This window comes from Hydra vulgaris, chromosome 08, assembly GCF_038396675.1.
Source record: "Hydra vulgaris chromosome 08, alternate assembly HydraT2T_AEP".
Lineage (NCBI taxonomy): Eukaryota > Metazoa > Cnidaria > Hydrozoa > Anthoathecata > Hydridae > Hydra > Hydra vulgaris.
Window position 1 is genome coordinate 22,596,447 of NC_088927.1, and position 20,313 is coordinate 22,616,759.

Here is a 20,313-nt window from a genome sequence, read left to right on the forward strand (position 1 = left end):
TTTTCAAAAGTTTTGATCAATTACTATACAAACTCAAATACGGCATTATGTCTATTACTACCAAATATAAATACAAATCTAATTTGACCTGACCTCAACCATAGTGTGTGTGCTTATATACCTCCTATATAACTTCCACTGAGGAAGTTATATAGGAGCTGTTCCTACCCTTTTCTACAATTTAATTAAAGTTTCTACATCAGAGTTTTTCTTTATCTAGATATGTTGCTTTTACCACACCTATAACCTCACTAGCCCCAATATAAGATCAGTTTGTGTGTGTGTGTGCTTGTGTGCGTGTGCGCGCGTGTGTGTGTGTGTGTGTGTGTGTGTGTGTGTGTGTGTGTGTGTGTGTGTGTGTGTGTGTGTATGTATGTATTTATATTCATATATATATAAATTTATATATATATATATATATATATATATATATATATATATACATATATATATTCTTTATTTTTTTAGATCACATAAAGTTCTAGATGGGTAAAAAGTCTGAAATAAGTTTTCCATTTTCTGTGAAGAAGACAATTAAGTCTATTATATTTATTATATTAGTGAGTATTAAATTGATTAAAAGTTCCAGTTTTTATGCTATTTGTGTTGCAAATTATGCTTTGAGATTCAAACTTTAATTATTAACTGGAGCTTAAGTTGCAGTTTAAAAGCTAAGTATGTAACAATGGTTTATTTAATATCTATAATTATATTTTTATATATATATATAACTTATAGAATATATAGAGAATAAGAATATGATTTATACGCTTAAAGCTTTGATATCTTTTTAATTATAAAGAGAATAAACTGTTCGTTTGTTTTTTTTAAAAAAAAGTTATTTTGTTTTTAGAAAAGGCACTTAAAAAGTTTTTTAATACAATCAAATTATTTATTAACACACTGCATTTCTCAATACATTCACTTTTATAAATTATTCATGAATTTTGAAAAATAAGTTCTTGATTTTTGTTGATATCTTGAATAATTATTTTTTTAAATTTTTTTTTAATTATTTTCTCTATTTTTTGAACATATAAAAGTTTTCACTTCTGACAACTAATCAATAGTTTAAATCAATAACTATCTAATTTTTATTTTATTTTTAAGTTGTCAGTATATTTTTTTATTTATATTTATTTAAATTTGTATAATCAATTTTTGTGTAATTTTATTTAATTTTTTTTTTTTTTATGTATATAAATTAAATGTGATAGATTAATGTTATTATTTGTAATAAATTCTGCAAAAACTAAAACAAGTATGTTTTTATTTTAAAATGTGCGCAACAACTAATTTTAAGAAATTTTTTTCTTCGTTATTTGGATATAATATAAGTATAAATAACTAATAGTTAATTCTGGTCTGTTTATCATGTCACAAATGACACTATATATTACCGCATGTCACAAATGACACTATATATTACCGCATGTCACAAATGACACTATACATTACCGCATGTCATAAATGACAACTAAAATAAACAAAGTTTACATTTTATAGTAATTAAAATAATCAGATTTTTATATATCAAATTTTTTCCAGTCAGTTTAAGTTTTTAACCAGTCTTATCTGTTTAGAATGCTTTATTATAAAATAAATAATAATAAAAATAAAATCCTAAATAGTGTTCATAAAATTTGTAAATTTTGCTATCAATTATTTAATGGTATTGTTTGAAATATAAAAAGCTGTATTACTTGCAACAGTAATAATGCAATATATTATTTGAAGTATTTATCGTTCAGCAACAATGTTACCTACACTGGTAAAACAAGCAAGATTAGAAAAACATATTTTTCTTGTAAAGCTGGTCAATAAACAGAAAGAATTGAACAAAACAGAAAGATAGAATTTTTCATGTCTGATTGAGAAAGTTTATATTTTGTTGTTACTAAGAAAGAATTGAAGAAATAGTAGGACTAATTTTATTTCAAACAGTTAAAAAAATTAATTCAAAAATTAATTCACAAAACAAGTGAACAGTTTTTTTGTTTTTAATGTGTCTTTTAAATGTTATTTTTTGTTCTTGTTTAAATTTATGCATGGTTAAACTTATAGGGGTTCTAATATTTGGAGAAAAAGATTTAAAACATATATGATTAATCAAATATGGTTTAAAATCAAAAATGTTCACAATGATTTCTAAATGGTAGGTTGTTTTTTTTTAATTTGGTTTACTTGGTCTTTTTAAGTCAGTTTTTTCTAGAAAGTTTGGTTTACTTATCTTTTAGAAAGTTTATCTTTTAGATTAAAAATTTAAAAAACATTGTTTTGTGAAAAGTTTTGAATTATCAATAGAATCACAAAAAAAAAAAAAATATTTGATTCACTTTTTTAATTATGAAAATTTAATAATTTATTCAAGTTTAAAATATTGTTTATGTTTTTCCATAGCAACATTCAGTTGCTAATATGATGATATATGTCTATATGAAAACAGTAGGATGTTTTAACATGTTGTATTTAGTTTCTTTTTTGCAAACTTGCTTATAATAAGAGTTTTATTTGACATTTAAAACTTTATGCTATATTACTCAATGTATGTTTGAAGTTTCTTTTTTTAATTTTTGTTTAGTGTAATATTTTTAGTTTTATAATCTTTTCAAATAAATAAAAGAAAAATTAGAAAGTTTTAAAAAGACATCCATGAAATTAAATAAAAAAGTTTATAAAATTCATTTAGTGCATCATAAAAAAAAGTAATTTTAAAAAATTTTTAAGAAATCAACAAAATTTTAAAAGATTATTTAAAAACAAAATTTTTGACAGCCTGTCATCCTTGTCTCAAACTTCAGTTGGCAGTTTTTAAATATCTTTTTAAATGAATTTTTTAAACTTTTATTTATACTTTTATTCAATTTTAAAGACTTTAAATTTGTTTTTAAAAACTTGTACCTTATCTATAATTACCTTACTCTTAGATGTCTAATTCTCCATTAACAAATTCAAACAATGGTTTTAGTTCACGATTTAATGGTCATCCTAAAGATTCTATAGTTTTACCACAAAAAAATGTGAACTCCCAACTAATGCAGGCAGGAAATTTTCCAAGTAAAATGATTCTTGATGATTTGTTGCTTTCTCAAGGTTCTCTTAGAAATGAAGTGATGCGAAATGATGAAACTCTTCAGGCTGTTCGCCAAGAAAATATCATGCTTGCTGAAAAGGTTCAACATGCCACTAATCTTTATCGACAATTACTTAGTAAGGATTTTATTTAAAAATTTCGATATCACTAAACAAAAATAAATAAATTAAAATTTTTTTCTTGTAATGTTTACTATTTTTATATATATACATATATATATATATATATATATATATATATATATATATATATATATATATATATATATATATATATATATATATATATATATATATGTATATGTATATGTATGTATATAGATATATATATATATATATATATATATATATATATATATATATATATATATATATATATATATATATACTTACATACATACATACATACATACATACAAATATACATACATACATATATACATACATACATTCATTCAGGGTTGATGTGTGTATGAATGTATGTATGTATATATGTATGTATGTATATTTGTATGTATGTATGTATGTATGTAAGTATATATATATATATATATATATATATATATATATATATATATATATATATATATATATATATATATATGTATATGTATGTATATAGATATATATATATATATATATATATATATATATATATATATATATATATATATATATATATATACTTACATACATACATACATACATACAAATATACATACATACATATATACATACATACATTCATACACACATCAACCCTCGGAATTAGAAAAAATGAGGTTGGCAATAAATCGCCGACCTCAAACTGTTAGAGGTTGGCATAAGGTCAACAAAAATAAATTGATACAGAGGGGTTACCATAAAACATAGAAAGGAGGTTAACAATTTTTTGCTGACCTCGTTTAACCAAATTTAAGTGTTTGAGGTCGACAATTTTTTGCCGATCTCAAACACTTAAATTTGGCATTGCCGAATGCCGACCCTAATTCTGAGGGTTGATACATACATACTAAAAAAATAGTCTTTTATAACAAAAGCTTAATTTTTAAATGTTTTTAGTCAATTAATAATAAAAAATAAAATAATATTAGGTAAAAAATAAACCATTTGTTATAAAACACAAAATTATCATTTAGCTTCCAGGATTCTTGAGCCAGAATGCACGGCTAGGGCTTCCGCCCCCCTCCTTTCTATCAATATTTGATAGTTTTATTATGATTATAAGATCAAGATATATTACAATTAGTATATATATATTTATACACGCACTGGTAGGAGATAGAATAGGTAGAGTAGGAGCAAGGGGCAAAAGCCCCCTCCCCTTACACTTACTCAAAATACTAATTCAAATTATAAATCTGACTGCCTTAATTTTTGTTTTAACTCCCCAAAATTCTTATAAAATCAACATTAAAACTAAGTATTTATTTAACATTTAATGTTATGCACAACAAAGTATAAATAAAAATCAAAAATACTAAATTAGTAATTACATATTACTTAAAGTCTTTTCTTGATTTAAACAAAGGCATTAGTTCACGATTTCGCAATTGAGTTCTTATAAAACCATCTCTTTTATCCCAACCACAGACTGACTGAGCTGCTTCTGTGACTAATTTGACTGCTCTCTAACAACTTTGGGTATGTAATGAGTATAGAGGTAGCTGCAGGGGAGAAACTATCAATGCATTGAGTTGGACTAACGACATATTTGCTGTGAAAATTGGTTCAGTGATGACCTCTTTTTCCCAGTCGATAAGTCACAAGCATCAAGGTTTATTGTTTGCGGAACTTTAAATGGTCTAACATCAGTTGAGCCAAGTTCACTTCCCGCCCTAACTGCCAATATTATGTCGACGGCAAATAACCTTTGTTCTGAGTTATCAGAACAGAGAAGTGAAACAAGTATATTCTCAGGATGAGCCCAACAAGATTCACTTTTGAGATAAAGTTTAGATGCTTCTTTAATCCTATCATCTTTCTTCTGCCAAAGTTGAAACGGCTTTAAAAGATGACAAGAACCATATTTAATGTCATGCTTAACTTTAATCTCAAAGAACATTGGAAAATAAACCTGAGTCACCCAAGTTGCAAGCAGTCTTAAGATCTCTGCATTATCAGGTTCAAGATCATGTTTACTCATATAGAGAAGCAGGCATCTCATGCCACAAGTAAGCCATCAACTGTGAGACAATCTACCACATTTAAGAGCTGCTACTTCAGAATTGAACTTTCTTTTCAATATTGCATTTAAATACTTCCATGCGACTAAACTGTCAGTGCTCATTTGCTTTAAGAAATCTTCACTTATAGTAACAAGAGGCTCCAGAAGCGGAATTGGCGTAAATTTAGTAATTCTTTCAAAATTTTCTACTTTGGAAAACAGTTTACCTACTGCTCTACTCCATCCTTTATCTGAAGAAGTTGTTCCATCAAGTTTTTCCATAATATGACGGAATGGAAGCTCATTAATGTGAAGCCAGCAAAAAGATCTAAAAAGTTTTCGATTGAGAAGTTCTTCCACAAAATGAAGCATTCCACCTTTCCATCCAGACATTTCATTTGTAGTATCACTGCCAATTAGTTGGAGATTAAGATCTTTACTTCTTTCCATTAACCAGTCAAATAATCCAATAGCACATTGCTTAGCTGGTTTAGATATTTCTGACTTTTGGTGTATAATGAGTAAGGTAGCAACCTCTAGGCTCTTCTGTCACAGTTATATGATTTTCTTTGATAATTTTTTTTCTGAAGGTGCCTGTGGTTTTATCATGGATAATAACTAAAGTTTTATCCATCAACAAAAATTCCAGTAATTATATTTCTTTCACAGTCGAAATTTTCTTCTACTCTGGAATACTTCATAGCACACTCTTTGGCACGAAAAACTTTCATACTATCACATATGAGATTTTTTATCTTTAACAAGTTTCCCTGCCTTCATAATATCTTTCAGTAGACCATTAATGATAGCAGCAGTAGCAGTCGATGATACACCAAATCTGATAGAGGCAACGGCAGCATTACTAATATCAAGGTAGTTTTGATTGACATAACTCTCTTGATTTTCAATTGTCGAGTCCTCTTCGCTATCACTGACTTTATCGCTATCACTGACTATCACATCATTGGAACTATTATTAATTTCTATTGTAACACCCGTACTTTCATCATCAAATCTAACATTGGTTGGATAAATAGAGACTGAGGATTCTAACTTATACTTTGAAGCTTCTTCACGTTGTCGCGTGAGTCTTGCTTGATCAGTTGACTTGCGTAAGCATTTTAGCCTAAGTTTGGCAGTCTCTTAAAGATCAAGACCAAATTCTTGCATACATGAAACACTGCCTTGTTTTTCTCGCTGCGTTTTTATCCAAATAAGTTCTTTTTTAGGAATTCTTAAATTTAAGTCACATTTGCAAAAGCAATGAGCACTGTCATCACAAGATTCGTTGCAAGGGGCATCATTACCACTGCAGTAAATGATTCTGCATTTGCAGAAAGCAATATCTAAAAGTTTATCAAGTTTAGGTTCCCAGCGTTTTTTGTTTGCCTTTTGAGATTTGTGTCGAGCTTTCTTAGAGAATGCAGACCAACTACTATTAATTCTTAGTGCTACTGCTTTAGTTCCACAAACTATGGGTTCTTTAAATTCTGTGTTGGAAATAAGCCACCGTTCTGCAACTTCATTAGCAACATTAGAAAAAATTTCTTGCATTGATATGTTACGCGGATTTTTTTCACAGACTAGTATTCTGTTTCGCTGCAGATCTAGACATCGCTGCAAACAATAACGTAATGTTGGAAATTCAGTTTGGAGAAACTTTTTAGGACCTCCAAGATACTCACTTAGTTTGGTGTTAATCGATTTTCTGGTTTTCTTGCTAACTGATAATGCCATTTTTCTTTTTTTAATATATTATGAATCTGGAAGATATAAATACAGCAAGTATAGCAATTAATTTGAAATGAAATCTAAAATGGTAATTATATTATTTTCAAAATATATTTGAATATTAACTGATACTTATACACAAAATAATTTTGTTAAAAACTTAAAGCATATTATAAAAATTAAGCATAAGGTTAAACAATATTTTAAATAATTATTATGTACATTTATAACATAAACAGTCATCATTTTGTAAAAAAACACAATATTTTTGAAAATTAAAAACGTTTTCCCGGTAGCTAGACTTGTTTTTTCACCAAAATAAATTATACCATTCAACTCAGGGTTTATGAATACATAGGAAAAGTGACATACTGAATGAAAATTAAAACATGCAAAAGTATGATATACCCTAATACATACATACATACATACATACATACATACATACATACATACATACATACATACATACATACATACATACATACATACATACATACATACATACATATATACGTACCTACATACATACATACATACATACATGCATTCATGCATACATGCATACATACATGGAACTAATATTTAGTTATAGTATGCTATATGTAATATATTGTATATTATATGTAACAAAATTTATGTGTATATTTATATTTATGTTTAAGATTTAATAAATTTTTTAAATAAAGCAAGAGTTTCAAAAACAGAAGAACGTATAGCATTAGAATCAAGCTCAATATCATCTGTTGTCAATCAAGCCAAGCAAGTAGAAGTTTTGTTAACTTCACAACATGAACAAATGGTTACTCGTGAACAGAAACTTGTTATGCAAGTGCAAAGGTTACAAGAGGAGGTAAAGCATTATTGTTGTTAAATTAAAAAAAAAATAAGTTAAATAGGTCAAGTCTAGTTTAATCATTTACAATTGAAATTTAAAAATAATTTAATTGATAGAAAAAAAATAATTATTTGAATCTAAATATTAATTAATTGGCTTCAAACATTTTAATAAATTAAAATGTTTTTTAAATTTTTTATAAAACACCAGGTATCAATTTTGAAGATAGAGCGTGAAACTTCTCAAAAATCTGTTCAAAATATGAGTCAAGAAATTCGTATGATTAGTGAAAAACTTTCACGTCAAAGCGTAACATTAGGAACAGGATTACAAGACCTTAAAGCATATTTGGATAATAAAGAACAAGAAAGAAAACATGAGGTACTTTTCACAATCTTACTTATATTACTTTTTTTTCAAAGCTTTTCCAATTTTGGGTTTTGCAAATGTTGTTTAACACAACTATTGCATTGTTTTAATTTATACTTATCAATACAATTGAATCCTGTGGAGTTTCCGATTGTATTCACATGTGCAAATTTTCTTAGATATCATTTTTCAACTTTAACATAAAAAACCATATCTGGTAACAAAATGTATATTGTGACTTATTTATATATTTTTTTAAGATTGATGTCAAAATTAACGAGTTAAATGAGCGATTAAATGATGAGTGTAATAAACGAGCTGTTTTTCAAACTCAAACAGAAGGAAGGTTTGTTTTTATTTTTTAATTTATTTTTTCAAATTTAAATTACTACTCCTTTTTGGGAGAATTTTTTTTAATTTACATTGCTCTTAAAACATATTGTTTTTTAATTTACATTGTTCTTAAACATGTCGCTTTTAGGTTTGAGACTACTCATCTTCAAATGAATCATAATGAAAAGTCGCGCAACGATGATGTTTATAAGCTAGCAACTTTGGTTAGAGAAAAAGAGGCTTTGTCTAAATCTGAGGTGCGATCATTGCAAGATAAGCTTAAAGAAATGATAGAGGATTATGGTAAAGTTCAATCACACAAAGACCATCAACTGCGAAATGAAATTGAAATTAAATTAGCTGAATTAGATAGGGTAAATTATAATTATTTGTTATGATTTGACAAAAGATTTAATTATAGTCAATAATCAGTTATTTGTTCAAACTGTAGAATTTAATTTTTTAGATTTGGTGAAAAACTGAAAAAGCTTTTAGCTTTAAAATACTTTTAGCTTTTAAATTTCCTCATTTAATTTACAGATTTAAAAGTTTAAAATACAGATCTAATATTATTTAAAATACAGACCCATTAAACTTTATAAAAATTATCTAAGGCTAATGTTTATTTATGCTATTTGAATAAGTTTCTAAATATTTTTTTAACAATCTTTACTTTTCACATTTTATTTTTTACTTATATGTTTAAAATAGTTTTGAACTTTAATATTTTTCATTTTATATAATTTATTATATATTTTATATATATTTTTAATTTTTGTTTTTTTATAAATTTTTAAAGCTCTAGAAAATTTGTTTACATAAAAGATGTAATTCATGAACTTAGATATCAAAAACATTTTTTTTTTAATCAGAAAATAAGATCAGAAGCAAAGCAGATGATTGATCAGTACAAAGACTACCATGAGGAAGCTTCAGTAATGATTCGTGAAATTAAAGAATTTATAACAGAAGAAACTGAAAGAATAGCTGCAAAATTACAGGTAAGATTTTATTTTTTAACCCTTTAATTTAAAAAAGCATTCATAAATTATTTGTTTTTTGTGTATTTATTTCGTTATATATATTAGGTTGCTCCTAAAAACAACATTTTTGTTTGGTGTTCACTGTACTGTTTAGCTGTTCTTTAAATACATTTTATATAATAAAACAACACTAGACACTTGACACTGAATTGTTGCTCAAATCCTTGAACAAAGCCTCCAGCATGAACCCTTAAATTTTAATGATTTTTTCTAATATTATTAAGTATAGATTTCACTTTAAATTTTAAAAGAGAGGAAATTGTATAAATAGGCATATACATATTGGAAAATATACATGAATATATTTGTAGAATAATGGATACACAGATCAAATCAATGAAATAAAAGCATCAATAAAATCACTTGAAAAAGAGGTCAATCAAAATAAAAAGGAAATTGAAAAAGTTGTTCGTGCTGAAATATCATCAAGGTTTTTACATAAATTTTTAGAATTTTTTTTTTCTTTTGTTTGGGCATATATTATGTGCACCAAGAATGCTTAGTCATCGATTTCTGCTATTTACTTACTTATATTATTTATATTTATTTACTTATTTACATTACATTTATTTACTTATTTATATTATATTTATTTACTCATTTATATTATATTTACTTATTCTTTATATTATATTACTACTCATTGAGTTTATTTAACTTCAGAGTTTTTTACTTTGTTATTTTTATTTTTAAAGTTTAATGTCCTCTTTGTTTTGGATGGGTTTCCATTTTCTTATTTAATAATGGCACTATGTAAGAATCTTTTCACAGCTGGCTGCCTTTATTGACATTATTCTATTTTTCAGATCAGGACTAAGTAATTATTAAAAAAATGTTTTTTTTATTACAATTTTTTAAAATTCTTTTATTGCAAACAGACTTTCACAAGGAGAAAAGCTCACTCATATGGTGACTCAAATCAGAAAAGATACAAATGATGGTTTATCATACATGCATCAAACCTTGAGTGAAAATAAAAAAAAAATTGACAATGCTGAGGAAACAGTAAGTTTAGATTTTAAATACAAAGATTTATATAAGTTATCGTGTGATCATCAGCTCCAATCACTTTTTCATTCAGATTAGAAAAGATGTAGCACGCTTGGTTAATGACTCCTTATCAAGTATGAATGCGAAAGCAGAACTCCATCACATCAGAGATATTCAAAAGAAAATTGAAGATATTGAAGATGCTTTAGATGATGTAGTGAAACAGGTAAGTTTTTATTTATTAAAAGTTGTATGCTACAACTTCTATAAAAATACAAGACAATATTGTTGCTTGGCAACAATTTTGTTTAATTTTATGAGCATCTTAATTAGTGTATAAAGGTTTAAATTAAAATAATTTTGCATATATCGTTTTTTACTCGTGAATAAATGTTTATTTAATTATTTAATTTACCAGTTTATTACTAGTATTTTTATTTTAATTTTTTGTATTTTTATTATAAGTAAGTAAGTATTATGGTTCACAAACTCTTTCTACCATACACGCTATAAATTTGTAGGTTTTATGTCAAAGTATTTTTTTCTCTAGGTAAGTTGCCTTCAATATGGCTAAGAAACCTAACCTGTTCCAAATGGAGGGGGTTAAACTAGATTACATACTGCCAATAGCAGAGTGACTTGACTTGATTATGTAAAAAAATTAGATAGAATATAAAATGGCTTTAAAAAATAATTTAAATAAATAATCTTAAGATAATTAGGGTGTTCTTTTAAATTGACATGATTATTAAATTACATCATTCTTTTCAAATTAATGAAATCAAAAAATTATAATTCCGATATTAGATAAAATTTTTTTTAACAATTTACAATCGATTTGATTGTATGCTAAAATCTTGTCCTAGGAGGAGCATATTGAAATGAATAGCGAGCGTATCAAACAAATGGAGATGGAAAATATTTTAGCACAAGGAGATATAAATTCTGCTATTGATTCAAACAAACAGCAAATTCTAAATCTTTTAAAACAAAACAATGAAGTTGTGGATCAGGTATCATAAATTAAATCATAAACTTTTTGAGAATTTGTTTTTATTGTTGATAATCTTTTTTTAATTATAGTAACCTCAAATGTAACAATTAATAATTTCAATCTTATAAATAATATGGTTATTAATTTATTATTGCTATAATTGTTTTGAATTTTATTATTGAAATTAATTAATAACAATATTGAGGCGGCTAAAAGGCAGTAAGAGATTTTTTTTAAAATCCCTACTGAGTGCTTTGAAAAGTTTCCATAAATTAAGTATTTATAGCGCATGAAATGGCCTATCAGGTCATTTAAAATTTCTGGTTTGCAACTTTTGTATATTGCAAAAAATGAATGACATAAAAAGTCATGTACAGCACTGCCTGCTTTATTAATTTTAGTTGGGCCACAGTTTTTAGTGTTTTAGTGGGTTCGGTGTTAGAGGCAACTACAAAACAATGGTTTCAACACTTTTGTAACAATCACTTAAATTATCAAGTTCAACCCATATCTAGCAGACAAATGGAAATGGGTTTGGAATATTTAAAACTGCTAATTGAAAGCAGTCTATGAAAACTATGTGCTGCTTAGCAACCAAATTTAAATGCGTTTACGGTATTATAAAATATTACATGAATGAAATGGAAAAGACTTCTAAGTTTGGTGTTTGGTAACATGAAACGTTAGTCAGCTAGGTCAACAAGCAGAACTTTACTTAATCCTTTATGTATCAGATTTTTAGCTTTCCATTGCACGCAGAACAGAAACAAAAACCAAAACCAAATTTTCAAAATGGCAAATTTTTGTCGGTTCAAGGCAAAGTTTGAATAGTCATATCTTTGAAACTTTTTGGAATTAAATGATAATATTTTGGGAATGTTCATAACTTATTAAAATCTTTAAGTGGTGTAGAAATCATTAAATCTGAGACTTAGGGTTGCATTTTATAAAAAAATTGTTTTCACATGGAATGCTGCAGATTAAAATTACTTTTTGTTGCATATTTTTATTATAGCGACAACTAAATGTGTAACAATTTCTCTCGTTAATATTAGATATTAAGGTTATATGGTAAAAGTAAGTGTATATCAGTGATATTAAATATAATTCTATTTTCATTTTTATTCAAGTCTTGAAGCATTGAATCAGTGCTCTTGAAACTAATTTCAGTTTAGTTTTTATGATTTCAAGAGGTCAACTTGCATGAACTTTATTTCTTTGTTCAACTAACTTGAATATGTCATTTTCAGAGATAAAAGTAGGTACTTTTTGTGTATTACTTCAGAAAGCACTAGTGGCTAGGGCTGGAACAACCGCTAAAATCAACTCTGAAAGTTGCTCAATTGGATAATTGCAACACAAGGTGTTGTTTTTGGTTTGGTGAGATGTGTGCAGCATTATGTTCTGAAAACTGCTTTCATCAAACACCGCAATTACTGCAACAACTTACTGTGCTTAATTCCCATGCATGATAAAATACACTTCCTCTATGACAATGCCAGTCCCAACATTGAAAAATTGATACAGCAAAGGTTTTTGGGGTTTGGCTTGGAATTAAGGAACTAAAAATAAGTAATAATTTTTTAAAAAACAATCATTACGTTTTAGCCAATCCAATATTGCAACATCTATTTTGACAAAATGCATTAAAAGAAAATTTTTACTTTTGTCAAAATTAATGTCTTCCTTTTGTTATTTACAGTTATCTGTATGAGCTTAAATAATATATTAAAAAATTTATGTTTTGTATTTAAACATTTTTCTTTAGCTCTTTTGACGCAATTTTGAATTTTTTCATTATTTATTTGGTTCTTGATTTATACTTATTCATTTTTTGAAATTCAATCAAATTATTTTGGTTGTCGACTTCAGCATTGTCTTGTTAGTTAATTTTGAATTCAGTGTTGAATGGCAGTTTTAGGGTTGTCTTTTTAATTCATTTTTGTGTTATTTTGGCTGTTAGCTTAGGTGTAAAAATTATTGACTTAGGATATAGGCTTTTTTTGTTGTTTACAAGGATATAGGCTTTTTTTGTTGTTTTGTTGTGATAAAAATAATAATGCTTTGTTATTCATTTTCAGATTAAATCAGTTGAGAAAAAGCTACATTATCTTGCAGAAACTTTCCAAAATTTTAAAGAAAAAAATGGAAGTATAAATAGGTATTTTAATTTATTGTTTTAATCTTTTTGTTTTTAAATTAGGTTTTCTAATTATTGATTTTGTCATTTAATTTATTTGTAATATATTTTATAAGTTTATTAAAAAGTATATTACTTTTAATAAGTAAAATTCCACTTTTTTTTTTTTTTGAGTTCATTTATTTGCATGAAATAATTTTTATATTCATTTCTATGTTTACTTTCTATTTACTATTATTTTTATTTTTTTTATGTTATGTAAGTGTGTGTGTATTATGTAAGTGTGTGTGTTTTATGTAAGTGTTTGTTAAGCAAGAAATCTGAAAGTAGATGGGTGTACTATGAAATTTATATATTGTTGATTTAATCGATTTTTTTCTTTTAGACCTTTAAAACCTGTTCTCACTCCACGTGCACCTCAAAACCATAATGAGGTATATTTCAAATTTTAACTAGCAAGCTAATAATTAGTTAATGTTATATTTTTAAGTATTTATAATAGATAAGAATCAAAAGCTAATATGAGACAATATTAGTAAAGATCTTCGACATATTTAAAAACTAAATTAATTATTAATTTTTTATTTCACTTTTTTATCATTTTAAAATTTAACTGTATTTACATTCAGTGACAATTACAATTAATTACATTCAATTATAATTTTATTTAAGAGTAACAATTTATTAAATGTTAATACCCAGTGGGCACAATGGGTATTTTAAATGTCTAAAAAGTATGTAATATATGTTTTAGACTGTTTTACGTGTTTTTGACGTCTTAAACATGTCTTGTGCCCACTGGGAAGTAATTAAGTAAAAATAATTAGTAACTAAGTAAATGCTAGTAGAAACTAAATGAGTTCTAATATATAAATGATAGTAATTAGATAAAAAGTTGTAACTAAGCAAAATGTTGTAGCTAACTAAGCAGCTGTCTACTATATCTATATCAATATTCTGGTAACTTCCATTTAGGGAGCCCATTTGCAAAAAGTCCGAGTTAACTCATTTTAAGAAAACGAAGAAAAACGGTAATTATATATATATATATATATATATATATATATATATATATATATATATATATATATATATATATATATATATATATATATATATATTAGTGATGTACCGATAACACTTTTTTGGCCGATGCCGATTGATGGGAAAAGGCCGATGCCAATACCGATTAATTAACTAATTATTAAAGTTTTAAAGATATAAAGCCATAGAATTTTAAATCGGGTAAATTTTTGTCATATAATATCTGGCCATAAAATGCACATTGGAAAGGAAGGAGGCGTGGACATCCGGGTTAAATGCTTATCCACGGTGTTAGTTGTTTAAGTAAGTTTTTGTACAGAAAAAGGGGTTTTGTCGCAAAAACTCAGGTTCCTTTGCTTCCCTCAACTTTATTTTATCATTTTTTCAAATAAACCCACAGAATCTACAAAAATATTACAAATGATACATAAAGAAATCAGTGAAAACCTGTTTTTTTGTTGCTTTTGTCTTATTTTTTAATTTTAAAACAAAGTCAAAATAAACAATTTTTCAAAAAATTCTAAGCGATGCATAAAGTTTAGATTATTTATTATTTAATTATTATCAAAATGCAGGATAAAAGTATTAAAATGCCATCGGTAATGCATATCGGTAAATTAATAAAAAAAGGCCGATGCCGATTCCGATTGTACAAAAAGTGACCGATGCCGATTAATCGGTACATCACTAATATATATATATATATATATATATATATATATATATATATATATATATATATATATATATATATATATATATATATATATATATATATATATATATATATAAAATTACCATAGTGCATTTTTTCTTACTCTTTAAGAGCTTTTACACTTCACGTATGAATTTGTTTTTAAATATATAATAATTGTTATAAAATAAATGCGAATATCTCATATTCACATTTATTCTATAATACAAACATATAAACAGTATAAAGATTAGACTTAAAATGGTTATAATAAACTTATATAAAGGAAAACCAATGTCTTAATTATGAAAAAAGAAAAAAAATTTCAGGTAATCAACCGTTTCTTACAAAAATGCTTTCTTATTATATTTGTGTATTTACTTTTTTTCATGCGATTCTGCGTATAAGGAATGATGATGTATTTTTAAGAATGCGTGTGCATGAAATTGGAGAGTTTCCAAAATTATAACGGGGACCGGATTGACAACGGCAACTTTTGATTTAAGTTCGCGTTGGCGATGTTAACTATTTTATGTTCTGTAAAATAAGCTGTAAAAAATCACGTGATAACGGGACATTTTTTGCCATTTTTTTGTTGTTTGTTGTGATAAAAAATAAATATAGGAAAAATAGTTTTAGGAAGAATAGAAATGCTCTCTTGTATGTGTACAATGAAAACATTAATGATGAAGAATTTGTATTATTATACGACATCAATACTTCAAAAAACCTAAATTTGCATTTTTGGAACTGAGTTGTTTGATCTAGATAATTTATCAAATGATGAATGCAAAGCCGAGTTTCGTTTTTTGAAAAACGAAATTTATACGTGTGACATCGTACAATTTCCTGATGAAATGAAATGAAGTAATGGATTTAAAGTTTCTGGAATATGTGCCCTTTGTGTGTTGCTTAAATGTTTTGCATACCCATGTAGATATATAGACATTATGCCGAGATTTGGGCTTTCAGTTCCACAACTAAGCATGATAAGCAATGAAGCAATGGAATTTGTTTACGTAAGATGGGGTAGGTTGCTTCAATCATTTAATCAGCAATGGCTCTCGCCAGAAAACTTAAAGCAGTTTGCCGAAACAATTCATAAACATGGTGCTTCTTTAGGAAACTGTTGGGGATTTATAGATAATACCGTAAGAAGGGTATGCAGACCAGGCAAATACCAGAGGTATTTATACAATGGCCATAAAAAGGTTCATGCAATAAGGTTTCGGTCAGTAGTAGCACCAAACAGATTGTGTGCTAACTTGTATGGACCAGTTGTGGATAGAAGACACGACAGAACAATGCTAAGAAGATCAGATCTATTAACTGTTTTACAACAGCTTGCCAAGACACCTGATGGATCCATTTTGTGCATATATGGTGATCTTGCTAATCCATTGCGTAAACAATTACAAACACCGTTTCAAGGTCCCAGCGTCAATGATCTGCAAATTCAGTGGAACAAGGCAATGAGTTTTGTACGAATGTTACTTGAATGGGTGTTTAGAGACATTGAATTACTTTAAATTTTTGGACTTTCATAAAAACTTAAAAGTTCAACTGAGCGCTGTTTGTAAAATATACAATATAAATTGTATGCATACTACAGAATGCAAGGTCATGCTTTTACAGTTCAGCAACATCGGAATATTTCCGTTGTCAACCGCTTTCTGTTGAAACATACTTTAGCTAATTATTTATTGTATTTCATTATAAATGTTTTTTCTTTTTTTTCTTGAACCCCTTAAGAAACAAAAACTTTATTTTAGTGGTGTTTAGTTACGTACCAAGTATCCACAAGAAGTCAATAAAAATTGTTATTTAAAAATAGTTTTACTTTAAATTATACTTTACAGGTTAACAAAAAAATATTTAGTCACAGCATAAAGTTGACATACATACAGTTTATGAGTGTGAAACAATTCAAAGTGAGGCCAAAAAATACGCTAAATTGCAATAATTAAACTTTCTTTTAACAAAAAACAAACCTAAAACAATCTTTTACGAATAAAAAGTATTGTTAAATTGCTTCAATGAGTGTCATATAATAAATACGATGACTCTATTTATTTTTCTCCTGTATCATTTGCAACATGGTAACACAAACTTGAGTTTGCTGTTTAATCAAATGCATGGTCTGTTCTTGCTGTTGCAAAATTAACTGATACAAACGTTCATCATTGTGCCGTCGTTTTTCTGATTCTTGCTTTCTTATTTCTAAATTTGCTTTTTTTGATTTCATTGTCATTTTCTGATTTCTCTTTTAAGAACGATACGGTGTCATCTGAACGTCTATATTTTTTCTTTCCTTTTATTATTCCTTCGCACCTGCCTTTTCTAGTTTCTATAATCGTTTCTGGAGAAGCACTTCGCATGTCTTCTGCTTTTTTAACTTCTTTTAATGCTTGTTCCTCGATTAGCAATTTATCATTTTGCATTTTCAAATCTCTATCATTAAAATTTTTAACAATGTCTTGTAAAGCGACATCAAGTTCGGTTTTCTCAGGAGGAATAATTCCACTGGCTTTAGCATACTCATTTTTTTTATATATATATATGTTTTTTTTCCAAAATTTTAAAATGGTCTCGAACTAATCTGTCGTCTACTCTAAATTTAGGCTCATTTATATTATTTAAACTTTCAGCAATCTGTTTCCAAGTTACACCACATTCAAGAGTGCCATGTCTGGCATTCCATGGTTCGTGAAGCAAAATCTCCCCAACCAAAATTATATCATGCTGTTTGAGCTACAGCATAGGTTTTCTGTAAAAAATTAAACATAAAGCCATACAACTATGTATATATAACTTATAATTTTATATACCTATATTGTAAGTATATATAAGTATAGATAACTATATTTTTATACATATAATACAAATATATACATATATATATATATATATATATATATATATATATATATATATATATATATATATATATATATATATATATATATATATATATATTTCTTGAACGTCTTAATAGCATAAAATAAGTAATTATTTTAAAAAATAACGCCATGTTTTTTATTCTTGACATATTTCGTAAGATTTATTTACATTTTCAAAAGATTATTTTAAAATAATAAAAACTCTGAAATAAATATTAAAAAAATAGAAGTCTTTACAGAGAAATATTAACGGACAAAAAATTATACATAATAAACCAATATATTTATTACAAAATAACTCTGTAAATAACCAATCAAAATAACCAACTGTCAAAAAATATAAATATATAAATAAACTGACAGTAAAATTAAATAGATAAGTTTATAGCATAATGTAAAGTTTGCCCTCCCAATTAATGTGGAGGGCTTCTTTTATCTTTAATTTGTGTTTAGTTGGGGCATTATCCAAAATCTCAAAAAGAATCACAGTTAGCCAAATTTTTGCAATTAAGAGATAAATTTAAGTGTTTAAATATATGAGATTATTTATCACTTTTAAGGTGCTCATTTATTCTATTTGCCAAGTGTCTGGAGGTTTCTCCAATATAACTGGCATTACAGAACATAACTAAATGTGTAACTTTAGAAAATACTTACACTTTAAGGTTCACAACATCCACCATCTTTTTTTCAAATTAAAACTCGCGTTGTCAGAAAACGTGATATATAATATTTTGAAGTCAGTCACACAGACACCAAGTTGTGCATGTACAGTTATAAATTATTTTAGACGCGTCGTCGGCGTTTCCGTCCCCGTTGTAATTTCGGAAACTCTATTATCGGAACTGTGAAGACGTCTATTAACTCAAAACTTTTACTCGTGTGACTATCGGAACTGTGAAGACGTCTATTAACTCAAAACTTTTACTCGCGTTTTGCAGATGGGCTCCTCATTCCATAAACTTTTAAATATTAAAAAATTTTCAAAGTTATGTTTTTATACGAATAAAATTGTAACACTTGAGTTACAATTTTAATAAATTTAAAAGGTTTAGTTAAGTTAAAACTTTTTGATCTGAAACTTTTTAAGTTAATATGGTTCAAACGTATATTTATTCGATCTTCTCAAGTCTTTTTCTTTTTGTTTAGAAAATATTTATTTTTGTACTTATAACAATTATGAAAACATTTATTGTGTAGTTAAATGAACAAATCAATGACATCAGTAGAGTAGTGGATGTACTTACAGATGTGCTTTCACAGATTATCGACGCAGAATATGAAGAGGTACGTTAAACTTCGCTTTCTAAATCTTTTTAGCTTTTTAATAATTTAATAGACAGGTTACGGATTAACTTAATTTTTTCTAGAATAAAAATGACAAACAACTGGAGGAGCTAAAAGAAAAACTAGATAAACTAAAAGATGAGGGTGGTGATAGCGAAGATGATGAGCCAATTCATTTATGGAAGCAGAGTGACGACGACGAAAAGCAAAGTGAATTAGAAGATGACGAATCTAAAATCATTCAATCTCCAAAAAAGAAAAAAATTGACTCTAAAAAAAAGAAACCATCTGATGAAGCAAACGATGACGGTAAAGTTGTTCTACATTTATAACTGTAAATTTTCCATTTTAATTCGTGTACTTTATTGTATTTTTGAAATTGTCTTTAATTATTTAATTTCTTAGATTGGTCTGACAACTAAACTCCAAATCGATAAGTGCAGTTTATAAACTGCCGAGTTCAACTCGTAAACTGTAAAGTACAACTTGTAAAGTATATTAACATAACTTCATAATCCGAACTCAACTAAATTACGTTCATTTATTTATAAATTGAATGAATGTAGCAACATGTTATATTTTTCGAAATCATTAGATTTATTATGATTATATCGTTATATAAAATAACGTTTTTGATTTTGTTAAAGTTTATATATAAGTATATATATATATATATATATATATATATAT

At 26.5% G+C, this 20,313-nt stretch overlaps 2 protein-coding genes across 5 annotated transcripts in view; both read left to right on the forward strand.

The window, feature by feature from the left end:
• Positions 1-606, forward strand: part of LOC136071770 (TBC1 domain family member 16-like) — a 43,094-nt gene extending 42,488 nt beyond the window's left edge. For both annotated transcript variants that reach the window (XM_065803256.1, XM_065803257.1), the window contains exon 9: positions 469-606. In XM_065803256.1, the coding sequence (XP_065659328.1) occupies positions 469-477 (9 nt within the window). In that variant the 3' untranslated portion in view covers positions 478-606. The remainder of the gene's footprint in view (positions 1-468) is intronic.
• LOC100211204 (putative leucine-rich repeat-containing protein DDB_G0290503) lies at positions 469-20,247 on the forward strand. 3 transcript variants are annotated; one of them, XM_065803255.1, is made up of 17 exons: positions 469-560; positions 2,065-2,155; positions 2,928-3,210; positions 7,681-7,844; positions 8,040-8,210; positions 8,459-8,544; positions 8,680-8,905; positions 9,404-9,532; positions 9,886-10,004; positions 10,453-10,579; positions 10,656-10,790; positions 11,431-11,577; positions 13,640-13,719; positions 14,084-14,132; positions 19,537-19,623; positions 19,707-19,932; positions 20,029-20,247. In XM_065803255.1, exons 2-17 carry the CDS (start codon positions 2,153-2,155, stop codon positions 20,043-20,045), a joined length of 2,049 nt encoding a protein of 682 aa, XP_065659327.1. In that variant the 5' UTR covers positions 469-560; positions 2,065-2,152; the 3' UTR covers positions 20,046-20,247. The 3 variants fall into 3 exon arrangements, with proteins under 3 accessions (XP_065659327.1, XP_065659325.1, XP_065659326.1); XM_065803253.1 differs by lacking the exon at positions 469-560 and adding an exon at positions 1,752-1,919; XM_065803254.1 differs by lacking the exons at positions 469-560; positions 2,065-2,155 and adding an exon at positions 2,426-2,545.
• Positions 20,248-20,313: the final 66 nt, after the last annotated feature.

What these genes read in the sequence shown, in the direction of transcription:
- LOC100211204 (XM_065803255.1), top strand. An exon ending in CGTGCTGAAATATCATCAAG is followed by an intron (nt 10,005 to 10,452) that starts GTTTTTACATAA and finishes TATTGCAAACAG; the next exon opens with ACTTTCACAAGGAGAAAAGC. An exon ending in ACAATGAAGTTGTGGATCAG is followed by an intron (nt 11,578 to 13,639) that starts GTATCATAAATT and finishes ATTCATTTTCAG; the next exon opens with ATTAAATCAGTTGAGAAAAA.